Here is a 20,352-nt window from a genome sequence, read left to right as displayed (position 1 = left end):
TCTGGTCAACCGTGTCTTCAGTGGGTCTTTTGTTGTGGTGATGGTGGTTTTTGGGGGGGCTGGGAGTGCAGAGGAAGTTGGTACGTTTAGAGTCATATAAGAGGCGGAACCTCAGTTGAGGAACTTCTCCACCAGATTACTTGTAGGCAAGTCTACAGCATTCTTTTCATTAATGAATCACAAGGGATGCTCAGCCCAGTGGGGTTGGTGCTACTTCTGGGCAGATGGTCTTGGGTTCTGTAAGAAAGCAGGCTGAGCAAGCCATGAGGAGCAAGCCAGTAAGCAGCACCCCTCCATGGACTCTGCATCAGCTCCTGCCTCCAGGTTCCCGCCCTCATCTCCCCAGTGGTGGGGTAGTGACCCGAGAGTATAAAATGAAATAAACCCTCTTTTTCCCAAGCTGCTGTTGGTCACGGCGTTTCTCACAGCAAGAGAATCCCTAACCAAGACACCCTGAATTGGAAACCAAGTGCTATCATGCAAGCAGAACTCATTCTGGGGTGATGAGGGGGGATGGCAACTCCAGAGATAGATAATGCAAAGCTGTTGGTGACTTGGTTAATGTATATTAGTCATGTTTCCATCAGTGTGACAAAATTCCCAACAGAAATAACTTAAAGGAGAAAGAGTAGTTATAAGGGGATAGCAGGAAGGCAGGAGGTGTGGCAGTGTTTCTGGTGGCAGGAGCCTGTAGCAGTGGCCTGTTCACATGGCAGTGGACAGGAAGCATGGGCCAGAACTAAAGGTGAGCACAATCATTAAGACCCTGCCCCCTCATGATCCACCTCTGCCAGCTGAGCCCTATCTAACTTCCTGAGAGTTCCACAGCCTTCTAACATAGCACTATAAGCTGGGGAACACTGTAGTGGCATTTCATTTGTATCTTAATAAAATTTGCCTAAAGATCAGAAAAGTAAAAAAAAAAAAAAAAAAAAATCACACTGGCCAGCCTTACAGAACAGGCAGCAATGACACACACCTTTAATCCCAGTAGCCACACTATTTGTCATAGAAACACCTTTAATCCCAGCCTGAGAGAGGATTCTAAAACGGGTGGAAAAAGCTCTCGGGCACAGTCTAATTCTGAGATTCCTGGAGGTAGGATTGCCACTTTGGACTGAGGTCAAGGTAAGAGCCAGTGGTTGACTGCATTGCTTTTCTAATCTTTAAGTTGAACCCCAATTTCTCTCTATGAGGTTTTTTTTTTTTAAATTTTTATTTATTTATTTATTTACTTTTTTTTTTTTATTGTGCTTCAGAACATTAACCAGGGGCTACATTTCAGACCCAAATCTAAGGGATACAAAGACTCAGATTCAAGCATTTAGGTCTTGGAGACAATTGAGGAGTCAGTCTGAGGCAGGTCACCTCCCGTAGGTCGAGTATTCTAATAACAGTGAGTGGCCCTGTTACAGTGAGTGGCCCTGTTAGAGATGCTCAGCTTCACTACAGTTAGGCCCACGGTAATGCTCAGCTGACCACCCACCCACCAGGAAACTGTCTCATATTCCAAGGTGCTCCTCATGCTTGACCCCTGGCTAGGGGAATCCCATTCTCTGTGGGCTAGGTCCTTCCTCATAGAGACAATGGTGGCCACTCACTGCACACCTATGGATTGCTTCCTTTCTGCCCATTAACTGCTGATACCACCTCTCTTCATGGCATCTGAAATCCACCCTTTTATTTCTCTCCTTGGGCTTACTGGGCAATGTCTTCTATTTCCTCACTGATCTCACCTGTCAGCCAAAACATCACTCCAAATGCTTTCTATTCTAAGACTATCAAGTCTCCTAGGATCCTCTCTTGTCTTTTAATTACCATTCATACCCCTTGAGATGTTGGTGTTTTAATATCAGTATCATTAGTACTCAATATAGTCCTATAAAATAGAATGCATACCATAAAAGTCTGAACGAATAAACTGAGAGCCTTGTAGACTAATGGCCCCTGTTATTCAGAAATGGACTGGCAAGCTCAGAATACCACAGTGTAACTGGGCTCCTTCATCCTTAACCCTTTACTGGTTGGTGGGTACTGCAGGCTATGAGGAGAGGTACAGCTTCATCTTGGGGCACCCGAATAGCATTGAGTACAGGGCTTTCAGAGCACTTAAGGTTCCCAGACACTTCAGAGAGCTTAATAATGAGAAGACAGAAGAGGCAAGGTTCTGAGATCGAGGCTGTTCTCTCAACAAACACACCGCACAGACCACTCCTGAATTGGTCTTGTCAACTGCACCAACTCCAGGCACCACACATTGAGTGATGCAAGCCGGAAGTGGTCCCTTCTTCCATATTATTATTATTTTTTTCCTGAATGGAGGCTCTAACGTCTCACTGCTTTCACAGGGTACTGACCTTAGATTCTGCTCCATCCCAAACAGCCCCTTCAACTTCCACAGTTTGGATTCCCCCTTTAGTCCTGGATTAGGGTCAAAATTCAAATTCTAGCTCTTCCATTATTACCTCTGTGATGTTGGGCAATACTTTGAGATAAAGTATCATTGTTTTCACCTGTAGCATCACTGAAGAAATTGCTTCACTTCAGGGTTAAAGATTAAATGGTATGCAATGTAACATATGGTGCCTGGTACACAATCCCCTGTATTCTTCAGGACCCTGAAAATCATCTCTCCTTTCTAATATAAAAAATCTGAAAAGACTGGCAATAACCATCCACTCTTCCTCTACACTGTACACGCAATGGCCTTCCAGAGTGATACATTGTATCAGTGTACAGGACCGCATCCAGTGGACCTTAAGCTTTTGTCACGGGGGCTGGAGAGATGGCTGAGCGGTTAAGAGCATTGCCTGCTCTTCCAAAGGTTCTGAGTTCAATTCCCAGCAACCACATGGTGGCTCACAACCATCTGTAATGAGGTCTGGTGCCCTCTTCTGGCCTGCAGACATATACACAGACAGAATATTGTATACATAATAAATAAATAAATAAATATTAAAAAAAAAAACTTTAGTCGCCTGGCCCTCTCCTCTGCCTTTAGGACTTGTCCATGATTTGCGCCCATCGTGACACTGATCCTCAAGCTATGTCTTTGGTATCTAACGAGTATACATTCTTCCCACCCTCTGGAGGAAATGATGTATCTGCCAAATCCACCCTCCTGCCACCTTCTGTGTGTCCCAAGGCCACCGATAGACACTGAAGCACATGTGCCCATCATAGATGCAAAAAGCATAAAAAACTTCCTTCAAAGTCATTTTCGTGCCTTAATAACATTCTTTCAGGGAGACAGGCTAATTTTATTTAGCCAATCTCCAATTATTAGATATTTAGGTTGTTTTTAATTTTTCACTATCGTAAGAATCCTTGTGGAACAATCTTTGCGCACCTTTTATTACTTCCCCAGGGCACAATACTAGAATTAGAACTATTAAATCAAGTGTGTTTTGAAAGTCCTTTAACGTGCTCAGCCATACTGCCCTCCAGAAAGGTTGTACTAATTTATCTTATTTTCATACTCCCAAGGTATTTACCAGACTTCTCTTCACATAATTGGTAGAGCTTGGAGTTGGTTTATAAGGCGCCCCCCCGCGCCCCCCCCCCCGCGCACATCCAAAACTATAAATACTTAATCAGTTGACTCAAGGACAGGGCATTTACATTTGCTTGAACATGTTAATAATCCAACCCTGGTGCTACTGTAACAAAATAGATCCTATTATTTTCCTTTGGCATGTCACTTCACAAAAATAAATAAATAAATAAATAAATAAATAAATAAATAAATAAAGCAGTGGCATATTTTAAAAATTGATCTAGGCAGCTTTAGCTGTGCCAAGCAACTAAAGTAAAAGAGCATATGTATTCTATTTGTCAAACAGGCACCGAGCGGGAGGCGACTGCTCACTTCAAGGACCTCTGGAGTCTGAGTCTAAAATCATCATCTTTATTTCTTGGGAGAATTTTCACTCTCATCAGTAAAATTCTTGACATCTGAAAAATTAGTGCAGGATGTCTCTGTGTGAAAACCAAAGACAATTAATATCGCACACTGATGGACACAGCCATCGCTCCATAAATATCTGTTGATTACCTGAAAACACACTTAACTAAAGTTCATCTCAGGGGCTTGCTGGGAAATCTTACATACGCGACCTAAACCTTCACTATGCTCTCTGAATTGTATTTGGGGAAAAAAATAAGACTTAGAGTCTCTTTTTAAAAATCAAGTCATAAAGTAAATTGTGCTGTGAATTCCTACATCTTCGCGGAAACAATCCGTCCCCACCGCAATGAGATCTAACTTCTTTAGGCACGGAATTCCGGTAAATGCAAAATCACTAATCATTGTGACAATGTGCCCCTCACAGAAAGAAGCACAAGGACCATGACTGTGGGGAGAGCGGGCTCACAGCTCAGCGTGAAGATGGAAGAGAGCAACTACCATCCGCCCTCCAGAAACAGAATTTATTTATAGATCCCTTTTTGAGAGATTAATAAAGCTCTCAGAGAAATAAAGAACACTGTGATTACAACTACAAAGGACGGAGTGACATAATTAAAGAAGCCTTCTGTTCCTAAGCACTGTGGACGACCCACTCTCTGTCTCATGGGCTTAACAAGGCGACTGCTACACAGGACTCACCTGTGAATTACTCTGCAAATCCTGATTATAAACAGGGGTCCCCACCACTCCTTCATGGACTCTGTGCAAATCCTGATTATAAACAGGGGTCCCCACCACTCCTTCATGGACCCTGTGCAAATCCTGATTATAAACAGGGGTCCCCATCACTCCTTCATGGACCCTGTGCAAATCCTGATTATAAACAGGGGTCCCCACCACTCCTTTATGGGACCTGTGCAAAGCCTGATTATAAACAGGGGTCCCCATCACTCCTTCATGGACCCTGTACAAATCCTGATTATAAACAGGGGTCCCCACCACTCCTTTATGGGACCTGTGTAAATCCTGATTATAAACAGGGGTCCCCACCACTCCTTCATGGGCCATGTCCAAATCCTGATTATAAACAGGGGTCCCCACCACTCCTTCATGGGACCCTGCTTTGTCAGTGGAAAAAGCATTAAATAATGGAGTACAATGGGATGAGATGTCAATTACTTAGAACTAATGAGATAAACGTAGATTAACTTCAAACATTCTTAAAACTCTGTTAAGCAAAGTACCAATGGCTCCGTCATTTTATTTTCACTTGGCTAATCTTTGCAAAGTACACAAAGGCGCGTGAAAAATAAGTCAAAGGTACTTAATTTATGTAAAAAGTATTAATTACTTTATGTGCTAATTTATTAGTTACATAGCATGTGCTCCAAAAGGTTTGGGAAGTAGAATACATAAACTAATTAACTGCAGCTTAATTTAAATTCACTAGTTGGTGACACATTTAATGTTGGTGAAGCAGTGTGATGAAGAATTTACTCAAGCAGGTAATGTGTTCACGAAGGCCAACAAAACAGACAAGTACTTTAAATGACAAGCATGAAATAAAGTGAATATTTAGCTGAAGTTCAGTTTCAAACTTTACTTTTAAATTAACATTTTTAGTTTAATATAAAAAGAAATATGCACTCATTGTGGGTCATTTAAAAAGCAAGTTACCTGGAAGGGAAACTATCTGTAACTTAGCACTGAAAAAAGGGAACAAAGGATTGTTGAGGTCATTTACAAACAGCGTGAAGAGTTCATCTTCAAATACAAGCCCTAGTCTTTGGTCTAGAGCAGTGGTTTCAATCTGTGGATCGCGACCCCTCGAGGGGATAAAACAGGGGACCCTTTCACAGGGGTCGCATATCAGATATCCTGCATATCAAATATTTACATTATGATTCATAACAGCATCAAAATTATAGTTATGAAATAGCAACAAAGTGATGTTACAGTTGGGAGTCACCACAACACGAGGCACTGTGTTAAAGGCCGCAGCATTAGGGAGGTTGAGAACCAGTGGTCTAGAGCTACTGACTTAGAGATGAGAAGAAGGCAAAGCTACCTGCACACAGTAAATCTAGACACAGTCGAACATTACTGCCCAGGATAGAGGTAGGGTTGCGAAATTCAGTGTTCTGGACACGACATGTCCATTGCACTCATGAGCTTATGGCGTAAGACCTGCACAAGATGGGTCTGTCTATCACAGGTAGGGGAGGGACTCAAGAGCCCTGTTTTTCCCTGAAAAGCTAAGGGCAAGAGGAGTCCTTTTCTTCAGGGGTAAAGACCCTGGTAAACTGTCCATGCTCCAGTAAATTCCATTTCCCAAATGCTCACACAGAAAACAAACAAAACAAGAGGATGTGAAAGGAGTGGCAAGGAGTGGGGTATTGTTTAGAACAAAGGGTTCCCCTGGAATGGGAAAAGAGAAAGAGAAACTGGGGGTGAAAACGAACATCATACACCACATTGTATAAAACTGTCAATGAATAAAGAAATACATTTTTTTAATGAAAAAAGGAAGACATACTTCTTCCCAGAATGCACCTTTTCACACGCATGTGCAGGTGCACATAAGCAGATTTGTTCATGATTGCTTTTCCCCCCAAGGATTTTCATGAATGAGGTCTTGTTCCTCTAATAGATGGTGTGTAGAAAGGTGGGCTACAAGGAACAGTGAGTGCCGGGCAAATGTTGGTCTTTCTTCAGCCCTAAGGCCAGACAGTAAGAGAAACACCCATCTTCGGAAGTACCAAGGTCTTTGATGAGCTGGCATGACACAGCCTGACTTCCCTTTCTGTCACTCACTGTTCTCTGTCTGGTAATGAGGTTCAAGGTCAATGACATTAACCATTTTGAAAGTAGCAGCAAGATCCAGACTTTCTGCTCCCGTGCTGCGTACTCCAGAGGGAAAGGAAACATACAACAGGCTTTGTAGCTACAACTTAAAACTCCTAATTCTAACTCAACTGATTTATTTTAAGCTCCAATTTTAGTACATTTAGCAGGGCAGAAAGCAAAGAGAAAAATAAAAATCTTTTTTTTAAAGATTTATTTATTTATTATGTATACAACATTCTGCCTTGATATATGCCTGCACTCCAGAGAAGGGTGCCAGATCTCAGTACAGATGGTTGTGAGCCACCATGTGGTTGCTGGGAATTGAACTCAGGACCTCTGGAAGAGCAGTCAGTGCTCTTAACCTCTGAGCCATCTCTCCAGCCCCCAAAATAAAAATCTTTAAAGGAAGCTCCTGGCATTAATCTAAAACATTAAAAAAAATTGAAAGTAGATCTGATTTCTCTCTAAAACATGCGCCTGAGGGCCCACCACCTGCGAAGATGATGTCATGAAGCAATGGCTGCGAGCAGCGTCCAGTAACCACCATTGTGCGAATCTCTAGCTTGGATTCCCAGGTATGTGGGGAAATGCTCATCTCAGGGAACTTTCTCAGCTGTTAGGATTCTTTGTCATTCACCATCCTTCAGTCATGCCTCCAAGGAGATCCTCCCACCAGAACAAGGGTTCCACATTACTGGCAATAGCCCCTGTTCTGCACCAATGAGGAAGCTCAGAGGGAACTGTGCAGTTAATGTCTAACTTCTAAACAAAACCTTATGGCTTACAACAAAATTCATTTTAATTTTCTGGCCTTTATATTCCTTTCATACTGAATTATCAATGTAATTTACTTTAATCTTAATTTATTTCTTATAATAACCTGAAATGGATTTTCCCTTTTCTCCCTAACTTTTCTACTTGTTTACTTTAGATGACAAAAGTGCATGTATTCATAGTGTGTAGCATACTCATTTCACATACTGATACATGTGGAAGGCTAGCTTCCAACCAGTTAGCATTCAATTACCTCACACTTATCCGAGGAGGCGAAAACCATTCTCTTCGCCATTTGCAACAATTCAGAACATTAACTATGGTCTCTGTGATATACAAAAGATCTCTTGAAATTATTCTTCCCAACAAAAGATGTTATAGTCTTAGACAATCTCCTCCCAAACCCTCTACTCACACGAAGCTCTGGGATGCATATGATCTTAACTTTTAAATAGTTCACAGAACTGTCAAATACTTTCCAATAACATAAATCATTTAATGTAGATTATAAATGAATAGGGATAAAATAAATATGAAACTATGCAGCATTTTTTTTTTCTTTTTGGTTTTTCGAGACAGGGTTTCTTTGTAGCTTTGGAGTCCATCCTATTAGCTCTTGTAGACCAGGTTGGTCTTCTACTCACAGAGATTTGCCTGCCTCTGGTTCCCGAGTGCTGGGATTAAAGGCGTGTGCCACCACTGCCCGGCTTTTTTGGTTTTTCAAGACAGGGTTTCTCTGTGGCTTTAGAGCGTGTTCTGGAGCTAGCTATTGTAGACCAGGCTGGCCTCAGCCTCAAACGCACAGAGATCTGCCTGCCTCTACCTCTTGCCTCCCAAGTGTTGGGATTAAAAGCGTGTGCTACAACTGTCGGGTTCTATGTAGTATGTTAAAGCCAATAAAAATAATTTTTGCATTATCTACATTATCTGTTGTCTTATTGGCCACAAGCAATCACATACAATATCCCACCCATCTCTGTAGGTTCTTCATCCACAGATTCATCTAAACTAAGATGGGAAATGTTTGGTGAAAAAAAAAATGCATCTGGAACCACATACACAGACTTCCCCTTGTCACTCACAAGCAACAAACTTTAACGGCCATTTATTTTGCAACGTGTTTATATTAAATAAAACAGAGATGACGAAAAGCACCTAGGAAGATGCGGGATTATATACAAATATCCTGTACCATTTCTATAAGAGACTTGAGCACTCTCAGATCTTGGTATCCAATGCCACCCCGGAATACACTGGGTATATTCAAAATCTACCTATGCACCTGAAATCAACATACCTTAGAATGTGCTTAATGAATAGCCTAACTATCACTTCAACAGATTTTATTTAAAAAATCTGAGACAGAGCCTCACCATGATAGCAGGCCTAGAATTCAGTATCTAGACCAGACTGGTCTTGAACAGAGATCTGCTTGCCTCTGCCTCCCAAGTGCTGGGATTAAAGGGGTGTGCTAAGACACCAGGTCTTTTAATAGATCTTTTAAAATATATTATTAAAAAAAACACTAAAACTAAAAGACAACAGCTTAACTTCTTAAAAGAAAATCTACCCAAAATTTACCCTGGGCATAACATTTACTGAAGAAGTTTTGCAACTATTTCTGTTAAAACCATAAGCAAAACAGCAGCAGCTCCTACAATGGGCTGAATTTCTACGATGGGTTCAGAAGTCCTAGCAATCGTACATAAAGGAGAAAAATCAAAGAACCCTAGGAAGGCAAAGGCCAAACAACAATGTCATAATTTGTAGACATTGTGTTCTTCATCTGAAACAAACGTAAAAGAACCTGTGGGCACATTAGAACCAAAGAGTTTATCAAAATACCTATACAGACCCACAAAAATCAAAAGTTTTATAAAAAACAGGTTAACAAATTACAACTTAAAATATTTTGACAACAGCAATAAAAATTTTAAATAATTAAGGAACGCTAATAAAAATATACAAAGCCCGCACGGACACTGTAAAACTTCATTACAGGATATATAATCTCATTAAACGCAGTGGTCCACTGTGTTTATCATACTAGACACCTTAGGAACTTGTAAGCATTTCTCAAGCAAACTCATCTAGCTTCTAAGTAAGCAGTTCTGATTGGTGGGATTCATCTGAGCAACGCTCATGAGATTGAAAACTAAGTAATATCTGCATTATTATATAAATAAGCTTGATTGTTACTTTAAAATTTTTACTTCTCAGATTCTGAGTCAGAGCCTTTCAACACATTCTAGAAGATTCCTAAGGCAAATTATTAGACCCTAAGCTAACTCATAAGTCCCTAACTTCCTGGAATGCTGGGAGGTGTAGTTCTGTTATACACTAGCTAACCCGAAAGCCCCACCTGCCCAAGGACCAGGTAACTTCTTGGCATTCTGGGAGTTGTAGTTCTTGGAAAAATAACAAAAAGGCCTCATGGGAAAGTACGGTGGCCTGTGGGTTTTGTCTGCATAAGCCCCAACAATACACGCCTAGGGTCCGGCAGCTGAAAGCTTTAAGATGGTGGTCCTGACCAAATCCCATCAAGGTCAGAATTTAGAATTTTAATAATAAAAAAAATTGCTTTAATTTGGTCAGAATGGTGGGACTGGTTTTTCTCCGGCTAATTTCAGGACTAACACAATGCGAACTACAAACATTTACTTCCATGCATACACCTTTCCTTAAATTCAGAGAAACAAAGTTTCCATCAGTACTAGGAATGGATAAAAATAAATAAATAAATAAATTTATTCAGGACTGCATGCGCTGCTTTTGTGCTGTCTAGACCCCACCTCCTCCCACTTCCGCCATCATTTGATCATATCATCCTGCAGCCAGGAACACGTCTGTCCTGAAGCAGGTAAGGCCACGGGACAAACCAAAATCAAAGCAGATCAGTCCTGTGACTGTTGTAGCAAAAATGGAAAGAAAGAAGCAGTAACTACCAAGACTGTGATGGAGGGACTGGAGCCACGCGGGGCAGGCAGAGTGGGTGGGGTGGGAATTTGTTTTATTTAAAACATCTTTGCTCATTATAATATTGACCCCACATATTTACTTGCAGTTGTTTGGGTGCCAGACACTGAGGACAGCTGTTAGACACTCTTCTCTTCCACTGTTGTAAAGCAAAGCCTGAACAGTTTTCTGATACGGGGTGATCTGGTGACTCAGGAAATAAACTGAACCAATCCTGATTAGCATGGGCCAGTGAAAGACTCCATCTTCCTAGTCCAGCCTCCTCTGCAGACACAAGGATGAACTCGAGAATGGCCACAGGAAACAATCTCCATGGGCACTGAAAGGGCCCTGACATAGAACGGAGCAGTGTTTGGGCATCACATATATACATTTCTCCCATATGTTTCAAACCATTTTCGGATTGCTACTAAACCTAGAACAATGTGAATGGTTGTCTACACTGTACACCTTACCAAACCTAACAGAATGTAATGTTTATATTGGTTGCTTATATTGTCTATCTTAGGAAATAATAAATAGGAATACATTTGTATGGGTTCAACAGGGAGCATTTTTTCTGAACATTTAAACAATTTTAGATTTATTTATGTGTGTGAGTGTTTTGCCTGCATGAGTGTCTGGGCACCCATGCATGACTGGTGCTCACAGTGATCAGAAGAGACCACCTGATGGTCTGAATTGGAGTTACAGATGGTTGTAAGTCATTAATCATGTGGGTGCTGGGAACCAAACCCAGGCCCTCCACGTCACTGAGACAACTGTCCAGTCCTCTTTGGAACATATTTTTTTCAAAACCTGTGGTTGGCTAGATACATGGATACAGAGCCAAAGGACCAGAGAGGCTGGCTAGTGCTGAATTATAACAGACTATGGGATGGCAACGAATGTACTCATTTAGTAGAATGCTTGCTTAGCATGCAGGATGCCTTGGGTTCCATCCCCAAATCAACAAATCTGCTGTCCTAGTTTGGTTTCTGTTGCTGTGATAAACTGTATGACCAAAAGCAACTTGGCGAGGAAAGGTTATCTTACAGGTTAGAGTCCATCATCAAGAGACGCCAAGGCTGGAACCTAACGTAGAAACTGAAGCAGAGACCATTGATGGATGCTGTTTACTGCCTTGCTCCCTGCTTCTGCATAGACAGCTTTTTTTATACACCTCAGGTCTACTTGCCCAAGGACACCATGGTCCACATTAGGCTACATCCCGTTCTATTAAATAGCAATCAAAAGAATACCCCACCCTCACACCTGCAGACATGCTTAGAGGCCAAAGTGATGAAGGCGACTCTTTAGTTGAGGCTATTTCTTGTGCTGAGGTTATCTCTTTCGAGGTGTGTCAAGTTGCCAACCAAGATTCGCCACCACTTCTGGCATGATGACATTTATCTATAATCCCAATATTCAGGAATGACAGGCTGGTAGGTAGACCAGTAGTTCAAGGTCATCACTTCATGTGAGTTTAAGATGAACCTAGACTACATGGGACCTTGGCAAAGGAAGAACGAGAGGGAGAGAGATATGGAAGGAGGGAGGAGAGAAAGAGACTATGATCTATGCTAGATAGGAAATTACAGTGGGAAGGCTGCACAGGGTCCTTCCAGAGGCGCTTCCTTGTTTCTGAAAGGAGAGACAATGCTTCTGCTGCTGTCTGACTGGAGTCCCAGCTGTCACCTCATACCCGGGGGATGCCTGCTTGAGGATCAGGGAAGGAGGAAGGAATGGCCTCATTAAGCTGGAAAATCACCTGCCTCAGAGCTGGTTCTACCTCCTGATTAGTTACATAATTATTTCTTTCTAGCAATTACCCATTTGAAATCTTGTTTTCTTGTGACTTGCAGTAAAAATCATCCAAAATGATCCAGCAGAAAGCATGGCGTAAGACAAACACGGCTTGCTGAAACATTTCACAATGACCGCCGTATCAAATGCAAAAGCAGACAACTTATGCTTTCAAAGGGGAGTGTCAAATCAGGATGTGATTTCACCAATACAAAGGGGTGAAAATACATACTATCTGAAAGCTTGACCAGGACGGAACTTTCTCTTACTCCTGAGAAGACAGGCCTTTCATGTATGTATATTTAGGGTGCCTGTGGCCCTTTTAGTCCCATTTTTCCACAGCCCTAAAACTTGCTTACAGAACTCTTTTGATCAATCCTGGCAAAGCCAACCGTGGTGTTGTTTTAGGAAATCAATGTGACATACACAGAAAACTTTCCTTTTAGGAGAAACAGGACTTTGAAATTGCTTTTCCTCGGCATTGCCCTAAATCCCCATTAAGCCCTGATGAGGACTACAACAAAGCTCAGAAACGTCTGTCCAATTAATAAAAACGTGGTTCCAAAGCCCTGCTTTCAATTTCGACGGAGTATAAAAATTAAGAAATATGTACAAATGCAAACTGAAAACACTTCAAAGCAAAGCTTATGAATATCAACATCAAGGTACATCATTCACTGTGTTGGAGGACTGCCAAAATTAATGACTTTTTTTTTTTGCCTCCTGACTTATGAAAGTCACCCTGACAACTATGTCCTGTCTAAAGCAAATGAAGAACTTATTAATAATGTGAGTAGCTCCAGGGCCCCTTCAGTAAGCAGTAAAGCTCTTGTCCAAAGTCAGGCCATTTCCTTTATACTTTAATGGATTTGATAAACTTATTTAACTTGCTTTACATAAATCCAGCCCAGTCCTATTGGCACATGGGTGGTTCATGAATATTTGACAATAGTAAATATGAATGCATAGGCTATTATACCTAATCTGGGGAAAAATGGTCAAGTCCACTAGTTTCTTTATTCTAGTAATAAAGCCGGGTACAAGGAGAGTCATGTCTTTCATAGCAGAGCATTACCTTAGAAAACCACCAAATCCAAGTAAGAATAGAAGGTGCAGCATTAACGTTTATAACTTGCATGTATTGGAAATTTATGTAATATCTATATATGCTATTCTATTTCATCTTAATCATAATACCACATGATAGATGTTGGGGTCCTATTTTCCTGAATCTAGGATACCATATGATAGTCAATATTTAGATACCAATAAGAAAAAAAATTTCAACCAACTAGAATTATGATAAACTTTCTATAAGACGCAAACTAAACCCAAAGAAGTCTAAATGTGGGGGGAAGTTATGAAATTGACAGAAGACAGAAGCTTCACTTGCTGAGCTCGGCCTGACACACTTGTGCACAATGGCCGTGGTCCCTGCCAGATCCCAGCCGCAAGGAAGCATGAGCTCCTCCTTCACTGACTCTGGCATCTTCTTTGCCCTTTGTGCAGATGCCCAGGTTGATTTTGGAACTGCCTAACAAATATGGCAGAGCCTCAGTTTCAACTTAGGTTCCTGAATGACTTCACGCAGCACAGCCCCAATCCTAAACCATGTGCTGAGCGAGAACGTCACTTTTTACTTTGGCACAAACAATAAATGCACTTTTTTTTGATGACGCCATTATCACCTGTGAATGTTTCATGTAAATTAAATTGCTCTGGCTAAGACAGTGGCTGAATTAGAATCTGAATGTCATTTTCTAAATCCTGGACTTATTCTGCTGTATCAGATAAACTTAGGACTCCAAACTTAACCCTCTTCAAATTTAAACACATAAGTAATAATGATTATTATGATAAACGAATAAAGTAGTTATTCGTTTCATTTTACAAAAAGGTTTCATCACTTGCTTTCAATGAATAACCAGAAATGAAAAGATTAAAGACTGGTATAGTTTATGCGTAAAGTATGGATGAGGACAATAAAGCTGTGTGTATGTTTAACAGTTCATTTGCAAGGGGCGGATATAATGATGGAATGATTTCCAGCATGGATCTAAACATCCATGTGTTACACGTCTTCTGTCCTGCTTGAGTTATGTGCAGTTTGCATTCCAACAGAGAAGTTCCAGGCGGCTGTGCTAGCCCTGGCCTGTTGCTTGAATTTTTTTCAAAGGAAGAATGGCTTTGTTTCCCAGGAGGCCTACGCAAAGGAAAGGGAGGAGGCACGGCTGCCAAAGGGCGCAAGAGAGGAAAGGATGGCTGACAGAAGACATGAGGGTCACGGACACAGGGTCTGGTTTCAGGAGGAGAAGCTGAACTTGTGTGAGGACAGAGCCCAGCTCAGGTGTGGTAAGAGTTAAATGAGGAAAAAAAAAATGCAAGCAAAATGCACCTCTGGCAGCAGAGCGAGAGAGCGAGGGCGCCCGCGCGCACTCACACACACACACACACACACACACAGAATGCTAGCTGTTACTGCACTTGTCTTTAATTATCAGCCTCTTTCCCAGCCAGGTGTGAGCAGCATGGTGTGTCTTAGTGACAATCTCCTCTACACAACAGAAAAGCCAGCTCCTGAGGAGTGACTCTCCCTTCAGCCTGAAACTACAGAGGAAGAGCCTCAGCAAGCTTGGTTGAAATTCAACAAAATTTCCTGCTCACACGCCTTGAGGGAGCATGGCCTGAGGAAACAAGGAAGGGATGTTTGGTTCATGGTCCACCAGGTCAATTTCCTCAATGGTTTACATGAGAACAACACACCTTTTCTCGTCTCATACTATAAAAGGGAATAAATGAAATTACAACGGAAAACAGATCCTACCCTTTGCTTTTCGTTTGTTCCCTTTTTATTGGTCTCCTTTTTGGTCTCATCTTCGTACACGAGAACGAAGTCGATCCGTCTCTGACCATCCGTGAAGTAGAGGGAGTCAGGCTTCCCGTTAAACTCCTCCTGCGAGGAACAGGAAAAAGCAGAAATGTGAGCTTTGGAAAGGTGATGATCGATAAGTACGTATTCTCGTTTTCATCAGTTCATTGATGGGCTTGCTGAGAAAGAGAAAAATACATTCATGCCTATGTCTCCGACCTCTACAGCATGATCTGTTCTTGGGGAGGGGCAGCCTGTGACATGAGAAATGAGGGGTTTGCCTCAAAACACTTGGAAACAGTCAGCATTACATACAGGGCAAAATCACCCCAGATTCTACCTGCCTGGACAGCAGAGGGGAGTCAAGTTTGGACAGGAACTCAGGAATAAGGACTTCCCGGCTGTGGGACTGAATTTTTTAGCAAGAAGGAAAATATGAGACATAACACTACTGATGGAAGCCTCATCAGTCTCTGACTTCCTCACTTTTAACTGGCTTTCATGACACCTCTCCAGAAGTCATCGCTTCCCCCGAGGAATCATTTTAAAACGCATGCGAAGAAGAGCTGCCGTGCACACAAAGCCACGTTAGTCATTGGTGTTTGTCTGCAGATCCACAAGCAGTGTCCCCTGAGCCACCGGAAGCAAATTTTAAAACTTGTAAATATCGATAGTAACAAATTAAATGAGTCTTCAATTAAGAACTTAAAAGATTATAACCTAAACCATATATAGTGGTGCAAGTCACTATAATTCCAGCACCAGGGAGGTTGAAGCAGGCCAGCCTGGGCTACGATGGGACACTCTGTCTCAGAAAGAAGGGTGGGTGGGGCAAAATGAATATGATAACAAAGTAAGACATCAGAGCAAAAGATGGGCCTAATACAATCACTGTCCCTCTGTTCCTGCACACAAATGGGCATGGCTGGTTTAGTCTACAGTGAGGAGTCTGTCCTAAAATAAGATATTAGAGCAAAGATGGGGCTAATACAATCGCTATCCTTCTGTTCCCATACACACATGGACATGGGTGGTTTAATCTACAGGGAGGAGTCTGTTCTCACAGCCTATTAAAAAATGCTTATGCTAGCTTCACTGTTTAAGAATGCTTTTTAACTGGTAAGTGATCGTTTTAACTCCCCCGCCATTAAAAACAAATGGAGAATTGTGTTTTGCAATCGTCTGATGGAACGGCATGCATGATATGTTCATGAAACGGGATTAATTCTCTTATGCATTCGAGCATCACTTAGCACAGAAATCATTCGATTCTGCCATCCCCACAGCACCCCCTTTTCTTCACACTTCTGAGAAGATGTAATCTTCGCACCCCTTAAAGCTGCTATGCCTTCTTCCTTTCCTCTCTCCCTACAGGGGCGTGTGAAGGCTTCTCGGGGTCTCTACCCCACCTGCAGAAGCTCCCTTTATTCCCACATCCCACCAAGTCAGTGGACCTCACCCCTCCTAATGCTGCAACCCTTTAATACGGCCCCCCATGTTGTGGTAACCCCCAACCATACAATCATTTTCATGGCCACATGACAATTGTAACTTTTGCTATTGTTATGAATCGTGATGTAAACATCTGTGTTTTCCTATTGTCTTAGGTGACCCTCATGAATATTCTAGCATGATGCTGGGGAGAGAGGACCTGAGGGATAGGAGGAGGGCAGAGACTATCAAGATACATTTATGGATCTTGAATACATATATGGAATTTTCAAAAAGGAAAAGAAAAAAAAATTAAAATGGTTTTTGCTCCGTGCCTTCAAACTAATGTGAATTTGAGAAGGTAAAAAAAATGTACACTCTTCTTGCTGTTGTTGAGGAAGCACACGTGGGTCCTCATCCCAGTCACAGCATCAAGTGAGGCTTCTGGTTACTGCAGGACAATGGCTGAAGGAAAATGTCTCAAAGTGAGTGTCTTCCTGTAATAACTCGGCAGGGAAAGTCCACGTAGCAATCTGGTTGAAATGTGGGCACTGAACTTCCCCTTGAAGAGGATGCTATAATCACAGCAGAGGGAAATGATTCGGCCTTGGGGAATCTGTCTTTCTGGACAGATGTGAAGTGTGGTAGTGAGAGGGGCCTGAGGGAAGGGCTGTGCACGTGGAGGGGCGCTGCGGTCACTCAGGGTGGGCATGGTTGGAACACTCCTCACCTCACTAATAAACACTCTCAGGCTCCTTGACATCAGGATTTCTGTGACCATAAAATAACTTCTCAACACGGGTCTAGTCTCACATGTTTCAAATGTCATTAAGACGGTCGCCAACAGTCCCTGCGAGGAACCCAGTCCCACCTCACTCCAGCAGAATCTGTTACCGTCGTTTAAAATGCTGAATTTAAATTATTTATTCACAATCAGGGTGAAGTGTGGCTGCATTGGAGCCTTTGCTCAGACTCATGTTTATGCATGAGAGGGCCTGACACTGCCTTGGATGTTGAAACTGATTGCACCGCAAGAGTTTCCACAGAACCTGAAATGCTGAAATGCTCCAGGCTCATTTGGGCTAACAGCTTTTACCTCACAGAGAGGCCGCAAGGAAGGCTTGTTTTCCAACAATAGTTGAGAAATATGAAAAATATTTAAACTTTCATATAACTAAAAGAGCAGCTGAAGTATGAGTGTAGCAATGAGCTGCTCCCTCCAATTCTTATGACTAGAAAAATTAAAGTTAATTCTAGAACCATGAGGGAGGGAGGAGACTACCCGTAACACAGCTAAACTAAAAATACAGTACCTTCATTCTGCAGTAAACCCTGAATTCTCTCATTCTCTCTCTCTCCTCTCCCTCTCTCTCTCTCTCTCTCTCACACACACACCAAACACACCAAACACACACCACGCTTGCACACATGCACATCACATGCACACATACACGCACATACCACAGGCACACACACCACACCACAAACACATATACCAAACACACCACACACACCACATATTGCACACACCACACGCATGTACATACCACAGGTGCACACACACACGCACACCACACACACATACACACACCACACGTACACACACACCAAGTCTAGGTCAGAAGTAGAAGCTTTTATTCAAATCTCAAAACGCAGAACTAGTTTTACTCGTGTGCTACAAATGGCATATTTCCATTTTTCCTAACTACCAGACAGAAAGACACAAGATACAAATAAGTAAAGTGTTTTCCTCTGTACAATAGTGCAAACATGCTACAAAGCCAGTCAAATTTAACTCCTTTTATTTGATCAAAATGCAAACTGCAAATCGATATCAAAAGCCAAATACTGGCTAAAAACGTTCTAGGATGGCAGCAGCTGGGGGAGGCTGAGCATTGAGGGGAAAGACAACATCTGAGGAGAGCTGGGCGGCTAGAGAGGACGTAACACATTAGTCACAGGGAGAGGAAAAGAGTGTGGACACAGAGTCAACAACACACAGGAGCTTCTCTGACTAGCCTGGCCTTCCAGACTGCAGAGAACGGACCAAAGGAGACCACCGGGGAGGATGGGCCCTGACGTGAGGGCTGTTTTTAGAGCGTGTCTCAGGATGTTACGAGAACATTCGGTGTTGACTCTGTGACAATCAGTGTGTACTCGGGACCCAGTGATTTCTGTATAACTCACTCTCCCCCTTGGCTCAGCTCAGTTCTGGAAGGAGTGTCCAGTCCTTGCTCACCCTGGGCTCTCTGTGAGGCCTCTCCACATATTAAGACCTCAGGGTTTTTACACACCCCCAAACTACACAGACTCTTCTCCTAATGGAAAAAAAAAATTATGTTCAGTACAAAATAACTCTGAACAATCCAGTAAAGTATAAAGGAAGAAATAAACGTCATATGTAACCCTGTCTCCCACACATGAGCTGAGTTTTTAAATATTTTTTGGAGAGCTTCCTTCCCGGCATGCTCATGCACATATTAACTAAAATGCTACCATACGCACGCACTGTTTTACAAACATCGATCAGAGGCATTTTCCAGCTTTATGTAACTCTCTGAATCATCATGTTTAATAGCTGCAATATAATTTAGCTAAACAGTTCCTCCACTGATGAACACAGAAGTTGCTTCCAATTTTCTGCTTCTATAAACACTGCTGCAATGCGCTTCCTTGTACATATGTATCTGTGCACATGTTCAATTACTATTTCATTAGCCTAAATTCGGGAAGCCAGTCCTAAGTGCTACGGCCTGTTCGAATGCTCCAGATACACGAGCGACTATCCCAGCATCCTAAATCACACGCCCACCAGCACAGCGTGAGAATGTGAGTGTGACAGGCACCACCCTCCCGAGATTATAGCCTTCCACTTTCCCACTGCCGCAGCCAAAACGTGATTTTGGTTTTTCTTCTTTTGCACCTTCTAACTAGAGGACACTAACATTATTACAGGCCCTGTCCAAAGGAACTACCACTTTTTTAAGTAACACCTCTTGCTACCCTTGACCTAACTGGACTTTTCAGTGGATTCTCCAGAGCTTTAGTGGTGAAAGCTGAGGCCGCACAGGGAAATGGGTAAGAGGACAAAGAACAGCAAAGACCAGACTCTATGTGGCTCCGCCTGAAAACCCCACAGCTATAAGACAAGTCAGGGACAGCTCCTGAACCTCATCAAACGTAACCCCTGGTGGAGCTCTGAGGAAAGGTCTGGCAGAGGGGCCAGCGTGCCTTTGAGGGGGCCACGCGACAAGCTAACTGCAGAAATAATGATGGGTAACCACTGTGGACACTGGTGCCCACCTGACTCAGTGATGCTGACAGAGACACTGTTGGGAAGGCAGCGGTCTGTGGTTATGGGGGAGACAGACATCTCTGTAGACAGATATCTTAGAATGCTCTCAATTTTACCAAGTGCATTCTGGCAGTAAAAGGGAGACATACCAGGCTGTGTCAGCCCACCCGCTCTGGGTCCGGCATCGCCAACCAATTATTTTCATTTTGCATGAGCACATTAAAATGAAGTGTGCCCATTTTAGAAGGTCACCAGAGCAGCGGCTGACTTTTCATCCTAGATTACAGGCCATCCTCACAACCACCAAACATTGCTTATGCATACCGACTCTCATATATTTCTCTATTTTTAGAACCTACCACTTATTTGGTTTTGGTTTCAAGTTAAATTTGATGTCACGATCTTAAAAACAAAAGTGCTATCTTCCATCCGTAAATTATTTTCACAATTTTCCAAGCGGCAGAACTT

At 42.4% G+C, this 20,352-nt stretch overlaps 1 protein-coding gene across 3 annotated transcripts in view; it reads right to left on the bottom strand.

The window, feature by feature from the left end:
- Positions 1–20,352, bottom strand: part of Ano6 (anoctamin 6) — a 176,378-nt gene that overhangs the window by 61,126 nt on the left and 94,900 nt on the right. For all 3 annotated transcript variants that reach the window (XM_057791986.1, XM_057791987.1, XM_057791988.1), the window contains one exon: positions 15,114–15,242. In XM_057791986.1, coding sequence (XP_057647969.1) covers positions 15,114–15,242 — 129 coding nt within the window. The remainder of the gene's footprint in view (positions 1–15,113; positions 15,243–20,352) is intronic.

This window comes from Chionomys nivalis, chromosome 17 (assembly GCF_950005125.1).
Source record: "Chionomys nivalis chromosome 17, mChiNiv1.1, whole genome shotgun sequence".
Classification (NCBI taxonomy): domain Eukaryota; kingdom Metazoa; phylum Chordata; class Mammalia; order Rodentia; family Cricetidae; genus Chionomys; species Chionomys nivalis.
Note: the sequence above shows the minus strand (reverse complement) of the source record. Positions and strands in the feature narration are given on the sequence as shown.